At 32.5% G+C, this 18,470-nt stretch overlaps 1 protein-coding gene across 1 annotated transcript in view; it reads right to left on the bottom strand.

The window, feature by feature from the left end:
• Positions 1-15,935, bottom strand: part of LOC129219086 (phosphatidylserine synthase 2-like) — a 32,883-nt gene extending 16,948 nt beyond the window's left edge. The window contains exons 1-5 of the mRNA XM_054853405.1: positions 15,840-15,935; positions 14,678-14,790; positions 14,184-14,285; positions 6,282-6,364; positions 2,333-2,400 (exon numbers count right to left, since the gene is read on the bottom strand). Of these exons, the coding sequence (XP_054709380.1) occupies positions 2,333-2,400; positions 6,282-6,364; positions 14,184-14,285; positions 14,678-14,790; positions 15,840-15,935 (462 nt within the window). The remainder of the gene's footprint in view (positions 1-2,332; positions 2,401-6,281; positions 6,365-14,183; positions 14,286-14,677; positions 14,791-15,839) is intronic.
• Positions 15,936-18,470: the final 2,535 nt, after the last annotated feature.

Genomic DNA, 18,470 nt, shown 5'->3' with positions numbered 1-18,470 from the left:
AATACACCCTATTGTTAACTAGTCAATCTAGTTTTAGGGATGGGACAGAAATTACGAGGACCACATGCGGAGCTTGGGGGGGGGGGGGGGGGAGCGAAGTATTGCAAGTTCAATAATAGTTCATTGTACTGTATAATAAGCTCTCCGTCAACTTTTATGTCTAGGAAACTCCTGAAAACACCAATAAAGGGTAAAAGTAAACGAGTGGTTTCAGTACACAATTCAGGATTAGTAAAAGACAATTGTACAGTAAAAGCTTATCTACTTTGCATTCATGTTATAAGAATTTCATTTTAAATTCATTATTTTGCATCCCCAATATATAAATGACAGAAAAAATGGCAAACATTTTCTTGATTACACTAAATACAAAGTTCTGAATATCAGACGTTTCTTGTTAAATTGCATATAAATGCTTGAATTGGATACAAAAGTACTTTTAACTTAAGATTCTTTCTTGTAATTAATTCCTTTCTGACAGTCTATTGAATTCATTTTAGTGATTGTGATTTTTTCCCATTTTGTCTTGATTGGCAATGATAATTCATGATGGGGGGGGGGGGAGGGTTAGTGATTGTTCCGCATTTTCACCTCAAAGGGATTCCAGTAAAACGAAGGAAAAAAGAGTGCTTTATCAATCACAGGCATTTGGTTTTTTATGGTAAAATCATATTTAAAAGCCACTTCTGAGTGGTATAATCTTATTGTAACTGAGCAAATAGTTTTTCACGTACTTGCAGCTACTGATTTGCAGTTGCATGAAGAAATTAAAAATACTGTATAATTCTGTGAAAACTGAGAAAAGTTTTTGGTTTCTTTTCTTTTCTTTTTTTGACTGTAGTAAAGAAACATGCCTGAACTATTGCAAAATAATGTATGGGCTGCTGGCTTGAGAATATAACCAAGGTTAGCAGTAAAATGAAATTAAACGAATTGAGCTGTGAGGTGTCGTCACAGAACAGGTTGAAATACAAATCAAGCACAATGGCCGAAGAACTGTTTTCTTAACTTCTGAAAAAGTTAGGGCATAATTTTATCCTGAAACAGCTAGACAATTTTTTTAAAAAGAGTAAAAATCTGCTATTTTACCAAATCTCTCTTAACGGATTTAATTATTTATTAAATGTATTCCCAGTCAAATGCTTTATTTTACACGACTAATTTCTTTAATTTAAATCTCTTCCTTTTAGAGGCAATTACAATTTGAAATAATATAAATATTTTCTCATTGATTTTAACCGAACTGAATACTTATTAGGGAATGGCTTGTTGGTAAATTGAAAGTTGTCAGCTTATTTTGTATGAATTGTACACATAAAAAAATAAAAGATTAAAACACATTTATGATACATAAAATACACCACCAGCTCAGTCATTCCATCTGAGGACTGCAGTTTCGTGTTTTTTAGCACTCATCAGCCTGGAATAGGAAGTAACTGAGCTGGAGGCGGAAAACTTCTTAAGGGAGCCAAGAGAGCCAAACAATATTCATGATGTGACAAATAATTAAAACATTTGTAGCCTGCTATAAAATGCAACCAAATCATTGGTTGACGACAATGACTGACAATGGCAATGATTGCCTCGAATGTGCATAAAATGATAATACTGGATGAATTTAACATAATTTTGACTAGTAAGCACAGTTTAAAGTAAGTATTATTTCACCAGAAGAAAAACTTCTAGGTCCAATAACAAGAAACAATCCAGCTACTGGTTTTGGGGGGAGTTATTTTTATAACATTATAGCACAAATGAGGAGATCATAAGTGTAATATTTAAGCATTGATGGGGGTGGGGGCACTCCCCTGTTAATTTTTTGGTATTTAAGCCCCCAAAGCGGTTTTAGGCACTGGTGGTGTTAAGGGCAATGACTCCCATGGATCTGTATTTGATAAACAATGGGGGAAAAAAAAAAACGAATACAGTATAACTTTGATTTAACACTTTCCTCAATTTAATGATGCATTTCACTGTTCCGGATTTGACTGCATTGAATGTTTATGCTCCTCGATTTAAGGATATCCCCGATTCAATATTAATTTTTTCCCAGGGTTACACTGTATATTAATTAAACTCTACTGAAGCCAGATTATGAAAATAAGTCATTCGTGTAAAGAAAATAGACGTACGTTTGACTTTGAAAATGCTTTTAAAACTCATGTAAAATAAATTTCTTTTCTGTAAAAAGTGAAAATTTGCCACTTTTGATGAAAACTACACCTTTTTCAAACAAAGTTAATAGAATCACAAATTATCAAAACTCAACCAGAAATATAGAAGAAGTATTGCAATTTCATGAGTGAAATATGAAGTGAATAAAAATGTTTACCTGAAAAAGTATAAATATGAGGCAGAGTGCATAGACAATGCTGAAGCAAAACACAAACCGCCAAAGAGCTACAGAAAAATTAAGTAATTTAAGAGAAAAATTTTAAATAATTGAAAGAAAAAAAAAGAAAGCAGCAGCATATTTAAGACATTACGAACAGAATGCAAGAAAATACTAATAAAAATACAAAGTAGTAACTACACCCAAAGAAAACAAAATCCCAACACCAAGATGAAATCCTAGTTTAGAGGAACTAATTTTAGGCAAAGTTTTTTAGGTAACATATTTGGCTGTTTTTTAAGTCATAGGTTAAAGTATGTTTCAGTAGAACCATTTGAAATTATATAAAAAAAATAGCATATTAATAGCCTCTGCAGTTGCAGTGATTTTGAATGCAAGTGGGTAAACTTGAATGACTTGTACTACCCTTGTGTTATATTGCCTACTCCAGCTCAATACTAAGATTTTTTTTTAAAGTTTGATCATGAAATCTTCATATACACATGTGTAAATTTAAACATCAAACAATTATCTAGTTCTGTACTGAGAAACATTGAATTCTAATTTGTACATTCTCTAAGTGTGTCTTCCTTGGAACATTTCTTGAATTAAAGAATAGAAACTAAATGATAAATGCTGAAATGTGTTTTTTTGAAATAGCAATTTTCAGCATGCCTTAGTTTTGAACTAGGACAGCGTTATGACATTTTGTGTGACCCGAATGTTGCACCTGGCCATTCAAATCAGCACCAACAGTCAATTCTGGTTGAGGATGAAACAGGACATGTCATCCAATGATGTCCCATATCTGCTCCACAGACGAATTTTTAGGACACTAGATAGATCACATTGAGTGATAGCAACAGCATTGAGACAAGCATTATAGAATTGGAAAATTTCCCTTGGAAAAGAGATATAAAACAAAAGTATAACTGATTCAAAATCAACATTTTGATATACAAATTTGTTATAATAAGTACTTAAGATAACATGGCAAGTACTCTTGATATGGTTGAAATTCACTGTACAGACAATAGCTCTTGGTGTGAACCACAAGCACATATCTGGCTTTTTTTTTTTTTTTTTTAAATGAAAATATGGCAAAAAATTTGAGTTAATATATTAATTTATAAAAAGAATAAGTTTTTATTGTTCTACCATTCAGTTAACAAGCAGTAATGAATCAATGGATAATTTTTATTCATTTAGTAAATCTGCACTCTTACACACAATGACAATGAGGTGTGTACTTTCTCAAAATAAAAATTTAAAACAAGATTAAAAACAATAGTAATAGTAAAACAATAGTAACAATAAAACTATCTAAATTAATGCTTTCTTCTCCAAAAATAATTTTTTTTTTTTCTCAATAATTCTTCCTTTTTCTTTTTTTTAAATAATGTTTTATGCCTTAAGAGGGATAACTGCAATTAACCCAACTAATAAGAAGCTCTTGGATATTCAGCAGTATTTAGCTCTACCAAGCTTTTGAGCACTTAAGTCAAGTTTGGGGTAGTATTTTTTAAATGAGTAGCAAGGAAAGCTATGGCCATCAACAAAGCTTTTTTAAAAAATTGAGGTGTTTTAAGAAGTAAAAAACTAAAGAGAAGACGTTTAAAGGGCTTTTGAAAATAACTTTTATAAAGAGCGTACACATCCAGTATCTGACACTAATTCATTACGACAAACCATTTTTGAAGAGGGTTCTTTCATTCATCCAAAATTTCAGCAACATATTTTAAGACAAAAAAATTTCAAATATGAAAATTTTCAAATTTAATGATATAATATCCAATGACATTAACTATTTAAATTGAAAAAAAAAAAAAAAAAATGTTGAATTCAAATAGCAAAAAAGGGGGAAAACATTTTTCTTTTATTTTTGAACTTTTACAAACTGTGGTAGGTATATTGATTCATCAGTGCTTATATTAAAAGGGCTCTAGCTCTTTTACCATTGGTAACATTGCTCAAGGTGTTGTCTTTGCTGATTTACTAGGGTTGTAGTATTTGATGTTGCAGAGAAAAAAAACTAAATAACAGGTTAGGATCATATATTATAAAAGACCTCAACGCAGTTTAACAACATTATAGCTTTTGACAGCTTTTCAGTTTTAATTTAGAATGCTTTTTTTATGGTTGTGTATTAATATACTTCAAAACATTAGAAAAGTGATCTAGACATTATCTTTTACATGTATAATCATGGTTTCTAAATTTTATTTATGCAGAGCAACTGCCTTAGTTAAAAATTTAATTTTTATACAAATATGCATAAAAAATAATGTATTTAACCAATAAAAGTGAAACTGAAAAATTGTAAAATACTTAAAGGAGGTGAAATTCAATTTCTTTAGAGGAAGCTAGCTCTAAGCTTCATGTGTGTATTGAGAGGTCTTGTAAATAAGTGGCAATATTATTAGTCTGTTTCAGTTTTTTTAGACCTTATCACAATGCAAAAGTCGCCATTCGATGTCCTTTTTTTACCCACTTCATTCACATTTCTGGCAATTAGTTGAGAGACAATTTCACAAACCTCTATTTTATGAGTAAACCTTTTGTTTAAATGCAATTTCATCTTCCTCCATTTTTTTTTTTTAAGAAAGAAATTAGTTTAAAAGTGGTCAGCAGACTTTGATCTTATGATTTGAATTTCTGGATGTCTGTGTTTTGAACCCTTTTTTACTTAGAGAAAACAAAAAGTAATTATATATCTAAGTATCACACACAGATGTATGAGTATAAATTACATTTTTTGTGATTTGTTTCCATACATGAAAAATATAACTGAAGAAATAATGTTGAAATAAAATAATATGAGAAAAAAATAAACATGCGTTAACTTAACATACTGTTAAAAACTGTAACAGAGAAAATTTGACCTTCTAAAAATGTAGAAAACATTTCACTTTGTGTGAGCTGTAGAACAAAGGAAGAAAGAATTGAAGGGGAGAAAAAATACCTTTTTATGACAAGTTTTTTTTTTTTTTTTTTAGTAATGATATGTATGTATAATCAATAACAAAATCTGCAACATTTTGTATAAAAACAAATTTTCTTTGTATGTAATTTTTTTAAAAAATCAGTATGTTAAGTGAAAAATGTCTGATTTGCAAGATCTATTTTATTTTGATTTTTTGGAACACTTGATAATATTTTATATGGGTTTTTTAAGAATGTTGTCATTACCTGAATGGGAACTCTAAGAAACCTTTGTCAATAGATCTTATGGAGAATTTTAAGGGATTGTCTTCATTCTGTCAGGGATTTTATTGATGAAATGTCTGTATTTTTTTAGGAAAGAATGATGGGTATATTAGGGTGGTTCAAAAATACACATAAAAAAAGTTTCTCCTACATAACAGGACACCCCATAATATTTTTAGACTTGTGGATAGTAATATACTGGAAGAATTTTAGCTTTCTTTTTCAACTGAAAGAGGGTGCTCAACCCCCTCCCCCAAACTTCATACCCATGGGGGGTTAAAAAAATACATTGAACTGAAAAAACAATGCTACGTATTATAATATACACTCGTAATATGCATACACATTGCAATAAAATAATTATTTACAAAAAAAAAAAAATACAGCTTAGGAAATTAAAGGTATCTAAATTTGTGGCATTTTCTATGCTACGGCTAATGTTAAATTAAGGGAGCATTGAGTTCCCTCTTAAAAGTTGAGTAAGAAGCTAAAACTTTTACAGCAGAATACTATTAGTAAGCCTATAAAAATAGAGGGTGTCCTGGACTCTAGCTAAAAAAAAAAATTTTTTTTTGAATCACTTTAGGGTACGTATCAGGTAACTTCACTGCTTTTTCTTTTGTTAAGGATAGTGCAATGTTCATGATCACAACGCTAGACTAGGTGGCTAGTCTTTCTAATATTTTGAAGATATATATAAATAAAAAATTGTAAAAGAGTAGCTAAAAGAGCATATTCTTACCAGGATGTGGTCTAAAAAACGGTCCATCAGGAATTTGAGTGACACCAAGGAGTAAAAAAACAACAACGCATGCAACTATTCCCCTAAAAAGTTTAAATGAGAACATGAGTATACAAAAGCAGCATTCATTTTATAGCCAGGAGATTCATTATAATCATTTTACATATGCGTAAGTCTAAATTCAAAAAAATCCTTATTAATACCAAACATGTTTTTAAAAAACCGTATTTTTTGCCAAAAGAAAACAAAAACCTGAAGAAGTTTTTTTTTTCATTTGCCAAGAGCAAACTTTTGCATAGCCAAAATTTTTTTTAAACAGAAAACATCAATTTTTAAATTAAAGAAATTTAAAAAAATGATCAACCAAAGTTTTTAAGAACTCATGAGAAAAGTATACAGATAAGACGTATAAGTAAAAAAAACAGAGCATGCTGGAGTAAAAGAAAATCGTTAGACTCTTGTTTCTAAATTTTAGTTCTGATGAAATTCATAATGCCTTGAACGTTTCTCTGTCAGTAAATTTCCTCATAATAAAATACAGTAAACTCCTGGTTATTCGCGGGTCAGTATTTCCACAGTAAAAAGCAAATACCAATGGCTGGTTTTTTTTTGTCGAAAAATTGTGAATTTTAACTCTGTTGCTTTTGTTTTATTTACTTGTTTATTTTTTGTGTTTTCTTCATCGTAAATACACTTGTACCTTATTGATTTTAAGCTCTGTTGTGCAAAAATACAAAACATTTTATTGTACTGTATATATATATTCATTGTTTCAGGAAACTATTACGAATCAATACAAGTTTTTGAGGAAGGACAATTTTTACCTTATTTGTCCATCATTTTAGCCTTTTTGCAGTTTATCTGCGACTTTTTTCATTCGTGACACTTGTGCCACCCGATTTCGCGGATATTCGGCTATTTACTGTACTTGAATCAAGGGTGCATATAAAGGGGGGAGGCTAGGGGACTAAAGGGTTTGTATTAAAAGTAACTGGACTGAGCTTAGAAAACATATTTATTGGCAAAATTCCGACTTTTTCTCCAGAAATCTTTGAAGTAGTCCCCATGGAAGTCGATAACCCTTTGGTACCGGATTTTCCAGTCCCTGAACGCCCCCTGGAAGTCAGCAACCCGTAAAGCTTCTAGAACCCTCGTCATAGCGAGTCGAACAGCTTCCAGAGTCCAAAACAAATCCTATACATTTTTTTCTAAAAATTTTCTACACTGTGATATTTTTCAAAGCAAAGGACAATACATATGGTATCTCATTTGATCGCGCGCACGCCTGCTTGCATCAGAAAATGTTTTCACAGCAAACGCAGTAGTGGTGCCATTTTGTGTTTTCTTTTGAACCTTGTCTAAATGTTAGTCTATGTGCGGCAGAACAGCCAGGAAAGCCAATGGAACCCACTGAAAAAATATAGCAACGTGTTGGCTGGAGGATGAGTTATCTCGTCCCTAGCGCATACAGCATAATTCTGGAGGATGAATTATCTTGTCCCTAGCAGTTGATGTGTTAAAGCTGTGCTTTCAGGCAGGCATGTCATTTAAGGGGTCAGAAGGGGCAATGCCTCCCAGCTTTGAGAAAATTTATGTATTTACATACAAATTGACATAATGATTTTGCTGTTTCTTAAAATAATTAAATTTAAGTACATATCCATTGGCAAAAAAAATTTGAAATGACAGGTCTGCCTTTAAAATTTTCGGGGAAGATCCTCCGATCCTACACTTCCTTACTGTCTCTGACATTATTAAAGGAAGCCTAAATTGCATAATAAGGAATAATAACTATTGGTACCTATCTTTTAAAACATTAAATTGCACTTAAAGAATTTATCAGCATAAACTTATCTTGAATTTTATAAATTTCATATTATTTATTTCTTTGTTTTTTAACTAAAACGTGATATAAAAACTTAACGGAAGATGGGTAAGGGCAGCAGTTTCAGACCAGGTGTTTGCTCTACCACAAAAAAATAAAAAACATGGCACCTACACTGGTGCTTAAATACTTCACACTGGTCAACTAATTTTTTCCCTACCGAAAACATCTTTCTATATATGCCTATGACTTGAACAACTGAGTATTTACAAAATAAAACAAATTTAAACATTAACATGGAAAAAAATAAGTGCCAATCACAGTGCTTTTTTCATACAAATATTTAAATGAAAACATAAAAAATAAACAGCTGTTTCATGAATTCTTAAACTTGGTTTCTATTTTTAATTGGTATTTTAAGACACAAAAAAATAAAACTATGTTTTTATTCTTGCCTGGAAGGAAGTAAATTTAAAACTTGAATAAGTAAGAACTTATTTCTTACAAACTTTATTTACCGTTACAGTTAAAATATTAATAAAAACACATAAATGATAAGTTAAGAATTACAGAAAAGATGCATTACGTTGTAATTAGAGGTGGTATGAGGCACAATTTGGCCAAAGCACCAATTACCGAAGCTTCAGCCAACCGGTGGCCAAAGCTTCAGCTACTCTTTATGTTGAGTTTTAGCATTTAAATTAACAAGGGATGCATACAACATCCTGTAGTTCTCCATATACAGTGGACTCCCTCTATCTGAACACTCTCTAACGAGAACACCCATTCTGAACACATTTTGATGGTCCCAGCGAAACTCAATAGACTTAACATAGGCTGACCTCTCTGAATACAGTATAATATGAACACCCCAGTATTTTTGAACGCTATTTTCAATCATCATTAATCATCACCTCTCTGTATACTGAAAATATTCACAATCAGTAATCGGGAATTCCTATGAATCAAATTGGAAAGCCTAAAATACATTCACGATTTTATCACTGATTGAATGGCTGAAGAGAAAATGGATAGAGGAAGAAGAAAAATTATTTTCCTGGATATTATTGCATCACACGAAATTATTCAGCCCAGCACTATGAGCCTGAAGTTTCTGCCACTGAACTATATTTCAAGAATTCAACCATTGTATCAAGTTGTTTTCAAGACCTTTAAAGTATGATTACCTTTAAGCAGTGGCTGAGAACCACCTGGAAACATTTTCATGAGGATACACAATGTAAAAAGATTAAAAATACCATTTTTACTTTTTCAGGTGTAGTACCGAGAGCTGTATTGTAATGTTTTACTATTGAAGGTTATGTTAAACTTTTTAAACTAAAAAATAAATAAATAAATGCAAGAGCTTAGATCCTACTGAGTTGAATTAGACATTGCACTATCCACTAATCCAAGATTCAACCCCTCTACTTCAGTTACTGGAAAAGCTCACTGGGCAAAGTACTGAACATAGTCCAATAACACAATAGAATACATATAAATACACTGGTATGCAAAAATTAAGGACGAAGTCGAAAAATTAGCATATCAGCTGAACAAAGAGGCAGAGCGGACAGAAAGACCAATCAGGAGATTAAGTAAGGGGATGTACGGTAGCACATGCGCAGATATGCAGGCAGACGTAATGGGGGAGTCGGCATGTTGTCGGTGTAAGATCAGTATTTCTGGCAAAACGACATATAGCAGTTAAAATCACACCGAGTTGCTGCCTCAGCGAGAAATGGTGAATAATCAATCTGTTAGACGACATCTGGATGCTTTTACCCGAGGTCGAATCATTGGAAAGTTGGAGGAAGGCCGTAGTGTGACAAGTGTGGCTGCAGAGTTTGGAATTGCTCACAGCATCGTTTCACGACTTTGGAGACAATTTCAAACTACAGGAACAGCTATTCGGGGGTTCAGTAGTGGTCGTCCACGAGGAACCACACCCGCAGATGACTGGTATATTGTCTTACAGGCCAGAAGAAACAGGCGGCAGACAGCGGGAGAAATCGCTAGACACACGACACAGGCGACTGGACGACCGATATCGCGTTTTACCGTGGCCAGAAGACTGCACGGTGGTGGTCTGTTTGCACGACGCCCTATACGGTGTGTACCTCTAACACCTGCCCATCGGAGAAGGCGTTCTCTGTGGTGCCGGGAACATCTGAATTGGAGAGACAATGAAAGGGGACGAGTACTCTTTACAGATGAGAACAGATTCAGTCTGAGTAGCGATTCTCATCGCATACTCATCTGGAGAGAGCGAGGAAGCCGCAATCATCCCTCGAACATCATTGAAATGGACAGGTATGGAGGTTGCGGTGTTCTCGTTTGGGGAGGCATCATGCTTGGTAGTCGTACAGACCTTCACATCTTCGACGCAGGTTCAGTCAACGGGACCCGTTATTGTAACGAGATTCTTTTTCCATATGTGCGTCTTTTTAGAGGCGCTATGGGTCCGCAGTTCCTTTTCATGGACGACAATGCACCATGTCATCGCACAGTAGCTGCCGAACAGCTCTTAAGAGAGTGAGGATATTGAACGTATGGATTGGCCGGCACGATCTTCAGATCTCAATCCCATCAAGCATGTATGGGAATTTCTAGGCCGACACTTAGCAGCTCGTATCTTACCACCAGTAACGATTCGGGAGCTTCGATTGACGACGAATTCGACAAGACGAATGGGCAACAAAGCCTCAACACCTCATTGACACCCTCATTCGCAGCATGGGCAAACGCTGTAAAACCTGCCTAGCAGTCGAGGGGAGATCATATCCCCTACAAAAGACTGGATGTTTCTTGCTGGACACCCGTCACAGGGATGTTTCGGCTTTCAGTCGCATTGCGCTCCATGCTACTTTTTCAATAAAGCTTCTTTTTATCCCTCTGATTTCTCTTTTAGTAAATGTTGCTTATATTACACACGTCCTTACGTATTGGGGATCTTAGGCGCGGCGCACATCTAGCAGACACGAACATCTCGCAGACAGGTTTCAGACAATCGGTCCGAAAAACCAGTTTATTCTGTAGTGAGCGTGCACACCTAAGCGACAGGGCGGGGGTACGACATTTGTCTCCGTCTTACCCTCTTCTCTCGAAGTGTAGCAGGAGGGATATTTGTTTCTGTCGCTTCCGCGTCATAAACGACAAAACAGCACGATGAGTGTTGTGTTGCTAGAAAGCGCTTAATTTAGTATCTCTTTTATCAAAAATGTTGAAAACAAAAAGAAAAATTATTTGATTACCTATCGTTGGATTGTTTGAACAAAATATAAATGGAGATAGAGTGGAATAATGTCGGAAGAAAGCTAAATTCTACTGGAAAATTACATTTCAAAAACTAAGAACTATGATAATATTGTTAATGTTTTTGCATTACTTTTGGATTTATGATATATTTATTCTAAGCTTTACATGAGGTCTGTGATAATGTAAAATTTATACAAAAATTTATGCATTTGACGCCTTTTGGAACCATTTTGCATGTTGTAGTTCACTTATAAATGAGTAAGTTCAATGATTTCTGTAATGAAATGAATTATTTTAAGAGGTATTCAATTTAACTACTAAACTATGAACATTCAAAGTTGAAACTTAGTTCAGTTGTTGAAAAAAGTCTGAGGCGCTTGAAGAAATTGGTCAAAACGTGCTAAATGAGAATGCACCGAGTTCAATTTTTTAGAAAAAAAAATTATGATGATATAATAGAAGTGTTATGTTTTTTATTTTTTTTTCCACTAAAATCATTGTATTATTGAATAATAATATTTTTTAAATAGATAACTGATATGGTTTTACATGGATAACAATTAAATGTTAATAACACTGTCCTAAATGTTTTTAAAATTAAACGTTTTAGCACCTCCATATCTTTTAATGAATTGCGTGATTAGTGTTGAAAATTCAGTAAAGTAAAAGCAATTTTCGAAATTTGATACTCAAATTGTAATGTATTGCGCTGTTTGTAAGTCAAACATTTTTATTATTATTATCAAATGATAAAGTTCTTGTTATCAAATACGTTTCAAATATTTAATATTCGGTGCCGAATTTATTTGTTTAATATTAAGTTAATTTGTACTTTAAATACGTCGTACAGTTAGACTTGCGTATTTATTTATTATTTCATTTACATTCCTTTATTTAATAATTCCCTTATTTATTCATTCATTCACTATTTTATTCACTCATTTATTTATTCATCTGTTTCATTTTCTTTTCATTTATTGATGCATTCTTTTATGTCCATAGTTGTTTAATAAAAGATATCTTTAATAACTTTAATAATCAAATAAAAAAACATTTCCTGAGAAAAATATTAAATTTTTCTCTTTGCCCATCAGAAAAAAATATATATATTTTCCACCTTTTTTTTTTTTTTTTTTTTGGAGGTACAAATTTACTGCCAAGAATAATTTTAAAAAAAATATGTTTCCGTGAAAGTTTCATGGTAAAATTTATTGTTCGTTCTTTATGTATCGCCATTTTCAGGACAAATTTCCAATTTGTTCATCTTGAAAGTTTTCTCAACTATTTCACTTTGACCCATATTCCACACACAATTGATTAGTTCTTAAAAATGCATAGGATATTACAAGAGGTTTTGATTAAGTTTAATTTAGGTACTTAACACTAAAAAACTTAAAATGAAAACATCAATAAACAAAAACTCAGTCTGAAATTTATATTAATTTCTTCTTCGACTGCAAGTAACAATAAAAACAAAGCTTAATCATCAGATGAATCGTTATCTCACCCGCGAAACGTCGCCATGCTTGTTGACAACTGATAAATGTAGCACTGCGCATGCGCGCTTGATACCGTGTTCCCCGCTGGTTGTCTGTCAAATGTGAGCTGAAAAATGTTTTGTCGCCGACGTGAAGCAGGTAAGACAAACGTCGCGGGCATGTTTCAGACAAATATCCTCTAGGTGTGCGCCCTGCCTTACGGTATTAAATGTGTTGATTTGGAAAGCTTTTGTACAAAGTTATATTGAAAAAACCGTCTCGTCCTTAATTTTTGCACACCAGTGTACATTATCCAGTCTCCATTATAATGAACACCCCCATAATCTGAACATGAGTGCTTGGAATAGAGTCCACAGTACTTTACTACTCTTTGTTTTTTTCAACATTTTCAGCTTATAGTGTGTTTTTTTTTAATTAATACATATCACCAGTTAAGATTTTACTTTTGTTTGCACTGGTAGAATAGTAACATAAAGCATTATTTGGAATATTAAAAGAATGCTCTACAATTAAATTAATGCTTAAAATAACCAACTGATACGATCAATTTATTAAATCACAGAATTATTCAATAATAAAGTACCTACTATTTAGATTATGTGTTAATATTAGTGTAAATATTGAAACATTCTTTATGCAAAATGTTTACATTTCTGATGACTTTGTAAAAGTAATATCATGCATTCTTCCTACTTGTCTATCATTTAGTATTTATTTTTTGAGAAGGATTTAACAATGTCACAAGTTAAAATATGTTGACAGATTAATGCATCTATTTAAAAAACTAAAATATGGTACCAATAACTATTAAATAAAATATAATTTTAAAACAAAATACTTAATGCTGACCATTAGTCGCATATCCGCCCTTGTGTTTGTAAATAACATCACCACTGTTATAAGTTTCAAAGCTATAAATATTTGAAGAATATTTAATGCAATACATTTATATAGCTTCATTTTAAAACTTAAGTTTTTAATTAAAACTATAAGCTAAATGTAACGTAATATAATGTTCATTAGAATACATTGCTAATAAATGTTTTACTGATTCTTAAATTAACTCTGGCTAAAAATAAATAAATCTGGCTTTAAACTAAATACATATTTCTATTATGATTTATCATGAGGTACAATTTTGGATTATCGTATAATAATAATTGCAAAAGAAAATTCACAACATAAATTGTTTCAGGCTGAAGCGGAAAAATCATAGCTCATGATTTGGTCAGGTCAATGTTTTGATGAATGGTCGAAACTTCAATCCATCTTTAGTTGTAATAATTAACAGGAATAACAAATATCAGAACAAAGAATTACCTTTTGATATTATACTCAGAATCATCTGAAATTTCTTCAAAAAATGCCACATAAACAAGAGCACAAATAAGGAAAAACAAAACGCTCAGAGTGTGAGTTTTCCTGGAAAAAAGAAAGAAAACTGAAGCTCACAAAATCAATCATGTAACAAAACTAATAAAGACAAAATTGTGATTTTTCTAAATTTTTATTTCTCAACCTGTGGTCCCTGAACATTGTTCAGTTGTTTATTCTATAAAACAGATTTACAATTTTTAAGTGCATTTTAATTCACTTTTTAATAATAATAATACTGTAAACACCTGAGAAAAATTAAGCACTTGCTTACCATGAAACGTCATATAAACAGTTTGGTAAAGACTGGATGAACAACAACTATCAGAAAAAGAAGAATAGCTAGAAATTGGTTTTACAAGACAAGTCGCAACATAAAATAGAAAATAACTTGGTTGTTTCACTCTAAAATTCATAAGTTTCTCCATTTGTTCCTTCACTTCTTAACCTCAGTTGACATGAAAGAATCATAGTGGCAATCATTAAGCTCTCTTCTTCTCCAGACTTGAATTTTTATGGCAGCAAATGTTCTAAAGCCAAATAAAATGTGCCACTAAGTCGAACAAAAATTTGATATGAAGAGATTTTTGTAATGTTAAGTTTTTCTATGCAAGGAACATGGCTCTGCGGCGAGAAGTTATCTGAAAGCCCTGGATCCAATACATAATCAGACACTGCGCATCTGCACAGGAACCTTCTGAACATGATTCTGTATATTCCTGCACTTGAACAATCTCTAAACAATAGACGTCTTAAACTTTCTTCAAATTTTTACTTCAAAACAAAACCCTGCACCAATCACCCATTACATCTGCATATTTTTAAACCATCTAATGTTGTTTTGTTTCTACATCGTCCTTCGATGACCTCAACATTCGGGATCCGAATGCATCAGGTACTCTCAGACCTGCAGCTATCAGATTTCCAAACTGTCAACACAATAAAACTAATTGCACCATGGTGCGAAGTAATACCTTCTATAATCAATGACATCTCTAAATTCCCCAAACAAACTACCGCCGATACAGTTCATCAGCAAATCTTTCATGATATCGAAAGCAAGTATTCTGATTACAAAGACATTTTCACTGACGGATCAAAAGCAAACGATCACGTTGGCTTTTCCATAACAGTTGATAGTCAAGTTAAGGCAGAAAAATTAAACACATCTTGCTTGGTATTTACTTCTGAAATAAAAGCTATATTTTTATCTCTACAATCAATAGCCCAATCCGTTCACAAAAGTGAGTGATACACACTGACTCAAAGAGTTCAGTGGAAGCCATCACTCACTGCAATAATAACAACCACCCCACAGTCGCTCAGTCATATCATTTATACGAAAATCTTATACAAAATAATTTTCATATACTCTTTTGTAGGATCCCTGGTCACGTGGGCATTGCCGGCAATGAAGCCGCCAATTCAGCTGCCAAAGTCACAAATAGCCTGGCTGATGATAGTGTCCCTTTTGATGACATTAAAAACGCAATATCTGAACGTCTTAACACGCATTGGCAGCGAACCTGGAATTTTTGAGACACAAAATAAATTGCATTCAATCCAGCCCTCAACAACAGGTTTCAAATCATTACAACTTACCAGGAGAGAACAAGTTTTATAAGCTCGTCTTCGCATTGGGCATACCAGGTTCATCCACAAATACGTTTTATGCCACAATCCAGCTCCAGCATGCATTACGTGTAATGTAAATCAAACAGTGTTGCATATGTCAAGTAACTGCCCAATTTTTAATCAAATAAGTTTTAAATATTTTAAAGATTTTAATCCACTTTTAAAAGAGTTGCAGTGGGACCTACCCCCTTGCAGTTTGTACTCCTTCCTCCAGGAGATTGGCTTATACTTCTTAATTTAGTATTTGTGTCGTCAAAATCTGATTTTGTCCTTTTCTTGTTTTTTAACGTTTTTTGGCAACATATTGTTCCATAAGTTGTTTAAATGTTTTTAATGTTTACATGTTTTTTATTACTTATTTTAAACTACTGATGTCTATACCTTTTTCCTCAAAACACGTTTACTTTTATCATATTCTGACATTATATTTATGTAAATAATTTAAACTAAAAAATCATTTGGCGCAGTATAGCCCTCAAGCGCTCTTGCACCATTAAAAATAAACAAACCAACCAACCAAGCAGCAAGGAACATGGAGATTTGCTAAAAGTTTGATACATTGAAAACTTTCAATATGTGGAAATTTGATTCATTTAAGGTTCGACTACAGTGGTGGATATATTTATAAGACATATCTAATTTGACAATTAGTGACAGAAAAGATTCAGAGCTTAAAAATGTTTTATCAAATAAGTCAAAAACAAAGTTATTCTGTTGCCACAGGTAATTGTTTTACAGAAATGATATTTTAATAGGGATTAATAAAAAATATATAAATACCATGGACAAAATTATAAGACACCCTAACATTTTAATTAAAACACCTAACTTTTTTTGAAAATAATGTGCAATATGCAAATCTTCTGCACACTGTTATAACCAGGGCTGCGGAGTCGGAATGAAAATGGCCGACTCCGACCCCGACTCCTGGATTTTGAAACGCCCGACTCCGACTCCAACTCCGGATTTTTTTTAATTTTTTTAATTGTATTTTTTAAACTCCCTCTCTCCATTCAAGGGAAGGGGGAAAACCTCTTAACAGAGATTGAAATATTAATTCCTTTTTATGAAAATTTAGCATTTTGTTTTTTATTGTAAACCCAAGACGTCATACAACGTTAGAAATTCAATTTAAAAATCAAACTTTCCAATAGTTACGAGTTAAAAAGTGAGATGACTTAAAAATCCCTTTTAAAAATTTTGAAAATGATTATCTGTAATTTGCCCCCCTTTAATGTTTAACAAATATATATTGATCAAATCGTGTGCTTTCAATTTTTGAAAGCTGTAACTTGAGAGAAAAAAAACTTTTTTTCTAAATCCAAGTTCTTGAGAGGGAGTGGTTTGCCCCTGGTGACATCCATCTAGTAGATGACACCCAAAGTTAATTTCAGAGTTTATAAAAAATATAAATACTTTTATTCTGAAAATTTTCACGAATATATTTTAAATTATATTTCATCAATAAAATTTCAACGAAAATAGGGCACATATGCGTCAGGAGCTAATTTTACACAAAACGCGGCGGTATACAAATTTGTACGAATAGCTTTTACTATACCTATATTTCTTCTTCGCTAAATTTTTAATTTAAATTTTATTGGCTGCTTTAGAATTAACCTAAATATGAAGATTTTAAGATTAACTGCAATTCTTGAGTGTTGTAATCAAGAAACTTTTTACACTTATTTTGTTACATACTTTTTAGTGAGAACCAAGCTTACAGAAATAGTCTTAATAAAGAAAAAAACATTAGATTATTTTATCGAATCTTTTGGATTCGTGCTTTCGAGCCAGAACTTCTTTGAATTTGCCGATCACACTTAAACGTTTCAACCTTAGCTACAGGCGTCGACTTACTAATTTGTTACGTTTCTTTTACTATTTTAAACTGAGATAGAACAAAACACTATATTTCTATTTTTATTTGAAAGTGATTACTTGAAAATGTTATTCAACAAAACCGTTTGCTGACAGTTGCTATTAGTTAAGTTAAAAAGCAAGCAAACTAGGGGACGGCTACAGAAAGTTCGGTAAGCATTCAAGCTAGCTGATTGCCATAATGGCAGTTATTTTCTCATTAGTATCTTTTTATACATGTAATCGAACTAATTGGTAATCAATTTTTAAAAAATGTAAGGAGAGTCAGTGAAAAGGAAAGAAAAAAAGAAGCCCGGAGTCGGAGTCGGCATGTTTTCCAACGACTCCGACTCCGACTCCTTTATTCCAAAATCAGTCCGACTCTGACTCCGACTCCACAGCCCTGGTTATAACGTCAGAACCAGGGCTGAAGAGTCAGAAGAAAAATTGACTCTGACTCTTGGATTTTGAAACATACGACTTTGACTCCGGCAATTTTAATTATTTATTTATTCCAATCCCTTCCCCTCATGGGAAGGGGGAAAAACCCCTAAACAGATATTTAATAATAGTTGAATACTAACATGCATACAAGTTAGAAATTCAATTTGAAAATCAAATTATCCAATAGTTGCAATTTTAAAAGTGAGATTACTTAAAAACTAATTTTAAAAAAAATTAAAAGAATTAATTTGCTCCCCTTAAATGTTTAACAAATTGATGTTGATCTAATCCTGT

The sequence above is a fragment of the Uloborus diversus genome, chromosome 3 (genome assembly GCF_026930045.1).
Source record: "Uloborus diversus isolate 005 chromosome 3, Udiv.v.3.1, whole genome shotgun sequence".
Taxonomy (NCBI): Eukaryota; Metazoa; Arthropoda; class Arachnida; order Araneae; family Uloboridae; genus Uloborus; species Uloborus diversus.
This window is presented reverse-complemented; position numbering and strand designations above follow the sequence as displayed.